Source organism: Nanorana parkeri, unplaced genomic scaffold (assembly GCF_000935625.1).
Source record: "Nanorana parkeri isolate BGI_ZX_2015 unplaced genomic scaffold, ASM93562v1 scaffold185, whole genome shotgun sequence".
NCBI classification, from domain to species: Eukaryota; Metazoa; Chordata; class Amphibia; order Anura; family Dicroglossidae; genus Nanorana; species Nanorana parkeri.
This window is the reverse complement of record NW_017306453.1, coordinates 56,171-67,425: the sequence shown is the minus strand read 5'-3', so window position 1 is coordinate 67,425 and position 11,255 is coordinate 56,171. Positions and strand designations below refer to the sequence as shown.

Genomic DNA, 11,255 nt, shown 5'->3' with positions numbered 1-11,255 from the left:
AGTTTTGAGAGCAAGGCCAGGGGCATAAATCGGGGGGGGGGGAAGCAAGGTCCACTCTTAGGTTCACGGTACCCTCTGCACTCTAGAACGGACAGAACTTGCAGCGTTCATGTCATTTCATATATACAGTAAACCATTCCATTAAGTCTAATATGTGATAAATGTATCAATACAAATACATCAAAAACCTTTGCCTGTTTTTGTGTCTTCATCACTCTCTGGTGTGGATTTGTGCCCCAATGTTTACTGGATTGTGAAGTTTCTACATTGTGTTTGTTTAGCGAAGTTGAAATGGTTCTCAGAGACATGACAGGTTGTGGCAGGATAATTGAGCATCCCTTTTAATCCACATTCATTTCCTATAAAAGCCTCAGCCAGAGACAGTTATCCTGCCATAACTTGTCGTTCCAGTGAGAATATAACACAGGTAATTGTGCTTGATGCTTGCTTATACCGCTTCAAATATTAGAAGAAACTTCAAACCACTTACATTCTCTCCAAACTTCCTTCCACTTAATGTCAGACTTTCCCCCTCAACGTAACAAGCTGTATGTAACAAGGAAATGCTGCTCTTAATAAGCTTTGTTCATATTATTTAAACAAAACTGGTTTACTACTTAGTCCACAATAGCAAGGAGAGCCATTTTGTGTGCTAAGCAATCAACCTGCCTGTCATGTGTATTGAAGGATTTGTAATTAAAAAAGCTCAACTTCAGACAATAGGATTTTTGTACTCACCGTAAATTCCTTTTCTTTGCATTCATTGAAGGACACAGCCACATCTTAATCTCTCACCAAAGGGTTATAGCGCCACCTTCAGAGGTAGAACACTAGGCAAAAAAAAAAAGCACAGAGTAGGGGTGGTCCCTGACGGTGGCCAAACCCCCATATGCTAGAGCCAGCTCAGTCAGTCACAAAGCAGTACATAAGTAATGACTGGTTACGCCAAACAGGGGTGGGTGCTGTGTCCTTCAATGAATGCAGAGAAAAGGATTTTACGGTGAGTACAAAAATCCTATTTTCTCTTTCATTCATTGAAGGACACAGCCGAGATCTTGAGTCTCTCACCACAGGGACGTCCCAAAGCAGTGTCTACCAAGGGGTGGGAAAACGCTGCAAAATCCATAGGCAGAAAAATAGAATGCCGCTTTGCAGAAGTACAAGCCTCAAAACTGGAAAGGCCGATCTTGTAAACTGAAGAAAAAACAATAAGGAAACATTCGCTGCCTCAAATCCTTCTGTCTCCATGTAATGGAAGGGGGTCTAAACACCTGGTCTTGAAGTGGTTAAGCTGAAGATATTTCCTAATGACAATGGCTGTATGTTTGGGATCATTGTCATGCTGCAGAATAAATCTGGGGCCAATCACACACATCCCTGATGGTAAAGCATCTGCTGTATTTCTCAACATTGAGGACACCATTGATCCTGACCAAATCTCCAACTCCATTGGCAGAAATGCAGCCCCAGACTTGCAAGGAACCTCCACCATGCTTCACTGTTGCCTGCAGACACTAATTATTGTACTGCTCTCTATCCCTTCGGTAAACAAACTGCCTTCTGTTACAGCCCAATATTTCACATTTTGACCCATCAGTTCAGAGTACCTCCTGCCATTTTTTTGCTGACTTGCAGCCCAAAAGCCATTCCTTCAATGTGGAAACAGGGCTAAACGACTCACCTATGCAGGAAAGCATAAGAACTGGAGTGCAGAAAAATGGCCGCAGGTGCTCTGGACTGAGGAATCAAAATTTTAAATACTTGGCTGTAGCAGGAGGATGTGTGTGGTAGTGTGTTGGATGAATGATTCACAGTGCTTGGCAGGCTACATAGACATCTGAAATGCCCAGGAATTTTGAGTGCTGAAAAATCTCATAGAGGCTGCAGTATAGGAACAGAGCAATGGTAGGAGACATGGGCTGCAGGTGAGAGGAATATAACAGCTTTTGTCCAGGGAATTGGCCTTTCCATTTTTTAAGCAACTGACAGGGTCACTTTAAATAAATGAAGTTCTCTAGAAAGGTGGCTCTAACAAAAAAGTTGTCATTGGTGCCACAGCCTAGCTCTGTTGGTTGCCAGTGTTCAGTCACATGACTACACTTATATTACAGTGTGGCCACATGGCATTAATTTACCTCCAGGAGATTTCCACTATGAAGGCTTGTTCAGCTGTCATAGTCCATAATGGCAATATTAAAAGAAGCCAGTAGAACTCCCATGGCTGCCATTGCCTAACACTGCATAAGGAAAAAGGACATCGCTTTAAAAGCAAGCTGTGTTCTTTGTAATGGCTTAAAAGCAGCAGCACTAATTATAATACCTGACTAATGAACTAAAACAAAGCCCATTAGGGAAAGCTGCAGCTGCTTCACGTTCCAGCATTTGTTGTAGTTCATTTAAGTATTAGCACCAGTTTCCTGCAGTATCTTCTCCTCTATAAAAGTCTCCCATTGCAAACCATGGGCAATCTGAGAGTTTTATATGAAACTATCAAGGATGTGACTGCTGTCTGGGTTCCCTGCTTCCACCAGCCAAATTTAGATCTTCACTGGAAAAGACAGAAAATGGAGCATGTGATTGAGCCACATTGATGCATGAGGCCCTGTGTAACTTGGGTATGACAAATGACCTTATCTTTGTTGAATGGCCAAGACCCTTGGGCTGTAGGTGTAGAATGGGACTACAACAGACTAGTTTAGTTTTGCAGCCTTATGTTGACATTATACCGTGTATATAGGCAGAGTGTTGAGGAATGTTGTCTGTTATTTTACAGAACTATGTCAGAGTTGTGGAAGTCTGGTGGGATGAGTACAAGGATTACTTTTATGCCAGTCGTCCAGAAACAAAAGCCCTGGCCTACGGAGACATCAGTGAACTGAAGAAGTTCCGAGAGGACCACAACTGCAAAGGTTTCAAATGGTTTATGGAAGAAATCGCATATGACATCCCCGATCACTATCCTCTACCACCAAAAAATGTAGAATGGGGAGAGGTGAGTCCACAGTCATTCAATGCTCTAATGCTGTGAAAATGATTACTAAAATAGTGTGTTTGTTAGAATCTAACTTGACAAGTGATGACATCATCACAGCCATAACACTAAGGTTTCCCCATTCTGCACATATTATTATATCTGTACTTGTGTGCATTAGGAGCCTCCACATGTTGTTCTGTCCATGGAAAAGCTTCTAGTGATTCATTTATTTATTACTGGTATTTATATAGTGCCAACAATTTTTATGCAGTGCTCTACACAGTGCACATTCACACCAGTCCCCACCCTCAAGGAACTTACAATCTATGAACTTACTATCTATGTTCCCTGTCTCACATGCATACATACGAGGGCAAACACGTGGGCAAATTATCCTACCAGCATGTCTTTGGAGTGTGGGAGGAAACCGGGGTACCCAGAGGAAACTCCTTGTAGATGATGACCTGGCCGGGATTCGAACCGGGGACCACAGGGCAGAAGTGCTAACCACTACACCACTGTGTTGCCAATTTTCAGTCGAACATCACTACATACTCAGAAACTAAATGAAGGGACACCTCAACCCTCTTCAATGGTGAAAATAGAGGTCCTGCCTTCATACCTTGGGCCTTCCCGGCCAATCAGCATGGAGCTTGCCAAACAGCACAGAGCTGGCTTCCCCGGCCAATCAGGAAGCCGGGCGGCAAGTCATTACCTACCGCCCCGGCTTCCTGATTGGCCGGGAAGCCAGCTCCATGTTCCTTCGCTGCACTGTTCCAGTATCGGGGGTAAGTACCGGAGCATTTTCGGCGAGTAGTCACCCAAATACGCAGTATCGGCACTGATACCGATACTGGTATCGGTGTATCCCTAGTAAAAGTCCTTTCACTTGACACATTCCCAGGTCACCGCCCACATTAGAGGTTAGGATGGAACACTCTCCTTTCATATGGAAGGGGAATTTCTTGTTCATGCAATCTATTTTGTGGATCTCAGCAGACCATTCTATCATGTATTGGCATGTTATTTACAGTACATACAGGACCAGTCACATGACTTATGGTGTGCATACACTGTACTTTTTATATATATAAACTTTAACTGGACTGTGATTTATGTGAAGTCTTCAAACTTTATTTTATTTAGAAAAATATATTTTAGTTTTCTCAGTTATTCCTGCTACAAACCTTTCTAGTTCTGACCTCTAGTGGAGCATTTCTGCTTCTAATTTCTTTATAATGTTCCAGAAGCAGAATTGGGTAAGCTGCTGTGGAACTCAGAGTCCTGTCATGTCCTACCAGATGAAGGCTGACAGGTATGCTGGGACATGTAGTTGTACGGGAGACAAAACCAGAGGTCTGTTGATCTTTAGCTGAAGCAAACTGCAACAGTATTGTCATGTGTTTCATGAACATACATCCATATTGTAGCTTACGTCTAAAGTGTAACGATTCTTTTATTGCTGACAATACATTCTTGTGAGTGCTTACTGTGTATACTGACAAGACACATAACAGAAATCTCGACTATTCAATCATTGAGTATTTTTTCATTTAGCTAGACAACCCATGTTCATTTCAGGCATGTGGATTTATACCTTGGACACTATTGGCTATTTGAAGCAAAAAATAAATAAATAGGAAATCGACAGCCTGTACTTCTTGGCAATAAAGATTGCCTAAATGATTTGCTAAAAGACCCGACCTTGATGGCCTCTCGGTGGCCTACTATAAAAAAACATTGCTGACCTTTTTGTTCTGCTTCTAACTAAATATTTTCATAGTGACCTAATACACCAGTTTTTCCAACAGGAAACCCTTACTGCCATAATTACTATGATACCTCAACCTAATTTAGATACAACCATCTAGACCAACATTGTTTAATCTTGATATTAAACTTTAAGCTAATTTTCACTTTGCGCTTTAACCCATTAAAAGGTTTCCTGGTGTATAAAGACCAAGTTGAATTCATCCCCCACTGTCAAGCCGGTGACAACCTATGCAGAATATCTATCCTTCTCCACACATTCCAGCATACTTCCTGTCCTTGGATATAGAGAAGGTTTTCAATTCCGTTTCCCATCAAAGCCTATTTCACACCCTCAAGAGATTTCAATGTTTTTGAAATTGGTATCCTCCCTATACTTGGACCCAAGGGCCTCTATAAATTATTCAGGGTTCAAATTATATATCTTTTCTATCACCAGAGGGACTAGGATGGCCCCTCTCCCCCTTGTTGTTCCCACTGGCCATTGAGCCACTAGCACTTCTAATTGGGGAAAACCCCCAATATAAAGGGGATTGACATCATCACTGTGACGAACCAGGAGCGCAGAGAGAATACACAGAGGCAAATCACACGGAATCCGGCATGCGGGGTGTTTATTGGGGAAGTCAGGTATACAAAGCAAGGTACAAAGGCCGGGGTTAGGTCCTGGGGGGTTGCTGGCCACGGGGAGGGTCAACCCAGAAGGTAGGCAACGGGCCAAGGAAGGAATAAGTCCAGGGTCACAATGCTAGTAGTCCAGGGGTCAGAGGTGCAGCAAGAGGTAATCCAACGTAACAAGGCACCGTGTGAGTACATCCAGTACGGGTAGAACAACAGATCCCAGCAGACCTCCCAGCAGCAGTGGAACAGAACAGGCAGGGTTAAGTCCGTATTCAGTTGAATCCACAGACAGAGACTGGCCTCAGCGCAGCCTCTAGTCCACCAGTCAGTGAGGAAGAGAGCATGCAGCCTTCCCACCAACACTTACAAAGGTCCCGGGAGGAGCCGGTATGAGAGGGGAGGGGGAGTACACAGGTTGTTGCTGAGCAACTAACCCCCCCCCCTCATGTGTCCTTTGTTCTGGGGAGGCTACAATGGAGGGAAACAGTAGACATGTCCTGGCTTGTCTCAGTGCCCCTTTCTCCACAATCACCAACTAAGTTTATTTGCAAACAATGTGTTGTCTCTGCCCCACACATTTCTACTCCCAACTATCTCCAGACCCTCTGTCTCTTTACGCAAATTTTGGACCTCAAAGTCAATGCCACGTAATCTAAAGCCCTTAATGTATCCCTATCTAGGTAGGAGTTCTACTCTCTGCAACTTTCTTTTCACTTGGCCTCCCCATTGGCTAACCTACCTTGGGGTTAATCTGTGCAACACCTATGGTTCCCTCTACAGAGCCACTTATCTGCCATTGTTAACAAGACTTCCTAGCCAGCGGGTCTGCACTTCATATCTCCGAGCTAGGGAGAATCACTGCAGTTAAAATGACACTGTTGTCCTCCCTGTCCACGTTCCCACTCACAATTTATGTGCCCTACAGAGCAGGGTACTTACATTTATATGGGGTTTGACTAAACCCAGACTACCTAAAAATGTTCTCTTCCAGCACAAACTGTGTGGGGGATGGGGACTCCCTAATTTCCGCAAACAAATTATCACACCACCTGGGAAATCCCACTTTAGGTCAGCATCAAAGCAGTTGATGATCACGGCCCACTCTGTTAGACTCTGGGGCACTAACAGATTTCCCACACACACCCCAGCTTTTTTTCTTGTGTAATCCCTCCTCTCCAATCCTTCTTGGTACCTGGGGAAAACATGGCATAACCAAAATCCACAAACTGATGGACCCCAATGGCAGTAAGTCCTTCCAAACTTTACGAGGACAATTTGAGCTTCCATCACCTGAAAACTTTAGATGTTTACAAGTCAAGCACTGCCTCACACAAACTCTTAGACCACAGGACTCCACCAAACCACTTACCTGCTTCGAGCAGAAATGCTTATGAGATCCTTATTCCCCAGGCTTATTATACTCCACTATGATCACCAATTGGCAGATAGGTGTTCATCTGTCCTGGGTTGCAACACCTTGGTATATTTCGGTATCCTATCGCCCACACCCTTCTAGAGTCCTAAAGTACCTACCTATACTTGACTGAATACACCTCTCTATCCAGTGTTTGGTTAAGGCCCCAGCTTGCCCAGGACCCCGGGGGATCCCCCAAGCTTCTGATCACCTCACCTATCACCCTCCTTTTTCTCACACTGGTCTGAGAAACTTTTTTTACCATGCATATACACATTCCAATACTTATCAACCTAACTCTGTAATTTGCTCAGTGCCCATGCTATCTTTGTACTCTGACCCCAACCTGTTGTTGCAACCTGTAATACTACCAAATGTCCATGCTTTGAGGATACTGTTAATGTCTGAAAGCAATAACAATATTGAATAAAGATTAACAAAATGAATGAAAGTTTACCTAAATAGATTTCAGTTCCGCCAAACAATACAGATACATTAGTAAATATGAATAGGGGTACGAGAGCCAGCATAAACTTACCTGCCCATCCTAGCAAAAGATATTCTGTAGCATGTCGTCACTGTGTCACATTACTCCTGCCCTGCCCTTTCGTCACTTGGCCTACAACAGTTCTGCACAGATAATGGCTGAGGCAGTGGCAAGCCATGTGACCCAGATCTTGAGGGCCTCAGAATATTTGTTACCATGAACAAGTAAGATACAGATGCAAATTACTCTCCCAACCTTTCCTAATTGTTTAAAATCATCCTAAATTTTGAAATGGAGCGTGCTTTAAAAGGTTCCGTAAAGCAATATTTGACTCTATTCTTGTCCCTAATGTAACTGCTATGACATTTCATCACAAAAAGATATGTGAAGAGACAGGGCTCAATAACTTCGAAGAGTCTTAGACCGGTGAAATAATTAAAAAAATCAGGACCTGTGAATGGTCTCTTCATGTTTGTTATAAATGTCAAAGCAGGTCTGGGCCAGAAAAAAACCTTCCACAGTACCATAGGAACTTACCTAGGTGTTCTCTGTGTAGGCTGTGCTAATTTATAAGACAGGATACCTTCTTTAAATGGAAGCAATGTATTCCATTATATAACTCAGGCAGTGATTTCAGTAAAAAACGTGGAATTGTTCAATAAACTTTTGTACGATTTTTTAAGGGACAGTAATATACAGGGGTACAAGTACTCCTAAAACGAGATCCTATAGGTTGGACTTGATGGACTAATGTCTTTATTCAACCTCAAATACTATGTAACTATGTAAGTATGTAACTCAATATACAGTTGTTTTTTTTTGATTAACCGAATACACAATAATAAATGTAAAAAGGCATATACAGTATAAGCTGACATTGGCATAGGATTAAAAATAGGTTCTAATTATTGTGACGATGACTGGATAATAAATGTAAATATACTTTAAGGTACGAGGTTTGGATACCAATTACTGCATAGACAGCATGGGTCACACGAATGGAGGATTGGTGGAAGTTGGAGCCTGTCACAGAATGGGTGGAAACCAGGTGAGTTAAACTTTGTTCCATAAAGGTATAGCCAATAGCAATATTTTTTATTTGCATTATTTCTTGCAGCATTAAATCACAATGGCACAGTATATGTAAATATAGAAATATTAAATGACAGATAAACTGGCATACATAAGCACTTTGAAGGAGCTGACCAAGTACTTTGTTACTATGGGATATGGACAAAACATAGGGATCAAAAGTGGAAGTGCCTTCAGGAAGCTGGTGTGAGACCAGTAAACAAACCTTTTTGGAGGATTGATGGAATGGAATCCTGACTGGAGAGGAGCAATTTGATTTACCGGCTTCGAGAATCTTGGCAGACTGGCCTCATGAATATTGATGAATAATTCCCGATCCATTGGACAGGCCATTGTCTACAAAATTTTAAAAAAAGATAATTATAGCCACCGACCCCTAAATGATACCAACCTGACGCACCCCCAGGCATACAGAATGATAACCACATGGCAACAGAACAGAGAGCAATCAGGTCTGATGATATGTTAATCACAGCCCGTGTTCCCTACAATATTGGCAGGTGCTTGAAAAGGAAGGGGAAGCAACCTGGTGCTAGTAGCTTCTTCCACACCATTGAAAATAGAGGTATGGGATTGTGGGCTGTTCTGTGCTCAGTGAACAGTATGCCACTCTTTTGGACCTCTTTCCTGTTTAATAGCACAAGTTAGATAGACATCTTCATTTAAAGGGACTGTATTGTCTTTTCACAGTTTTTTAGATCAACATGTAAATGTAAAAGAGATCAGCTGATGTAAATAGTCATATCAATATGTGTTCTTTCTATGTGTAATGTGATTTTATATATTAATATGAGGCAGCCATAGTTGTATATTAGATACACAGGCTGGGATTCCAGTTTTAAATTGCTACACAGTGGTTGCGCTTTACTGCTCCTTCTCACAATGCACCCTTCATTATAGTAACTGAAGCATTGGCTTCTAGGCGACTCCCACACTGTTGATGGAAACTTTAGTGTTTGTGACGTTTTATAGTCACAGAGGTGCATTAGTTTAATGTAAATCTAAGCAATGTGCCTTTAAAATCTGTTTAGGTCTAGCAGTAAATGTCCTAGCTTATACAATCAATGTTTCATACAACCTTGTTTAATTGTATTGCATGCACTGGATCTTCTATGAGCCCACACATTTACAATTCTACCGGCATTCAGTAGACTGTAAATTCAGACTACACCACAATATCCAAATATAAATGAACCGTTCCGGATTACCCGTTCAAGTAACTGGCACACCTTTGCCTGCATATCAAATATAAAAGAAATCTATACAAATAATGCAACTCAGGATATAGTACTCCCCTTCAATCCAGAGCTCCTCCCGCAGTACTTCTTTTTTGTCAGAGGATGCCCTCAGTCTTCCTGGAAGGCACCACTGATCCTGGAAGACTAGGGAGATCCTGTGAGTGCAGGGAGGCATGGATTCACCCCCTGAGGTGACGTCACCAATGCGCCCTTCATTTACAGTGTGATGATGCAGAGGTGATGATGTCCGCATCGCTCTCTGCACCATCCAGGACCACCCTGTGCTAGAAGAAGTTCAGAAGAAGACCTCGCCCATCATGTGACCAAACTTTTGGAATAAGGTATGTAAAAAATAAAAAAGCAATGGGGGAGGTGTTCCAAGGGGGGAGCATTAGGGGTTGAACCCAAGGTGGGCTTTATGGTTCTTTGATGTTGGGTATTGAGGCATATAAATCTTTAGAAATAAGTTGTGAAAAGAAACTTGTGGTTTAATAACACTTTTATGCATGTTTGTTAATTAGCCAATGTTTTTATTTTACTAGCTTTTCCGAATTAATGAAGCAAATCAATTGATGCAGTATGATCAGTGTCTGACTAAAGGGCAGGATGGATTGAAAGTCATGATTACACATTGTAATTTAAATGAATACAAAGAGTGGCAATACTTCAAGGTGAGTCCAGAAGTCTGTTTATATTTACAAAGTGTACTTTGCACATTTTTATAATAATCCTAAATTGTATTATTTTCCGCATTCAGTATAGTCTATGGATCACAATGCACACCTGTCTAAGTTGGGCTGTCCAATATATTAGGCATGGAATCAAAATTGACCACATTGCATAACTGCAATACGACCCGTTCTGCGTGAATGAAAAAACAATTAGGGGCTGACTGACATCTGCAGTTTGTTAACGCACCTTACTTTGCACAATAGTATGCTTTGCGTTAAGGCAGCCCATTAATTATCCACAATCGTTTCCATGAGCAACGTAATGCAGCGTGCGTTGTATTTTACAGCGCAATGTGGTGTCATTGACAGGAATGCACAAAGGGAAGGTGCATTGCAGGAATGTGCGCTACGCATGCATTAAGGTGCACACTGCAGTAACGTAGAAATGTAAATGTGCCCTTAGTGTTAATGGGATCCCCATGGATCGAACAGTTGGGTACCTTGTGCCAAAATCCCAATGTTAGCTTGTGTGTGACTGCTCATCCTCTTCAGAGTTGCACAAACTAACAGATGAGAACTACAAAGAAGCCTCGCTCTTTATATTGTGTAAGAAATGCTATCTGATGTACATGAGAGGCCATCAGATCCAGGACTGCTTATTAAAAATGTATGAAAAAAAGTGAATTGATTGCATTTAACTATTTCGGAAGCTCCACATTTTACAGTAGACCTGTACTGAGAAAACAATGTCCATTAACGAGCTTTCCTTTTAAAATACTGCTTGTCTGGCAAAGTCAGGACAAAGTGACAGGTTCTCCTGCACACTCCCCCCCAGTACGCGCCTCCGCCACACTCCCCGAGTACTCGCCTCCTCCACACTCCCCCAGTACTCGCCTCCTCCACACTCCCCCGATACCTGCCTCCCCACAATCCCCCAGTACTCGCCTCCTCCACACTCCCCCAGTACTCGCCTCCTCCACACTCCCCC

General features: G+C 42.4%; 1 protein-coding gene across 2 annotated transcripts in view; it reads left to right on the top strand.

The window, feature by feature from the left end:
- Nucleotides 1-11,255, top strand: part of GALNT7 (polypeptide N-acetylgalactosaminyltransferase 7) — a 143,228-nt gene that overhangs the window by 125,053 nt on the left and 6,920 nt on the right. For both annotated transcript variants that reach the window (XM_018555135.1, XM_018555134.1), the window contains 3 exons: nucleotides 2,774-2,992; nucleotides 8,216-8,314; nucleotides 10,139-10,267. In XM_018555135.1, coding sequence (XP_018410637.1) covers nucleotides 2,774-2,992; nucleotides 8,216-8,314; nucleotides 10,139-10,267 — 447 coding nt within the window. The remainder of the gene's footprint in view (nucleotides 1-2,773; nucleotides 2,993-8,215; nucleotides 8,315-10,138; nucleotides 10,268-11,255) is intronic.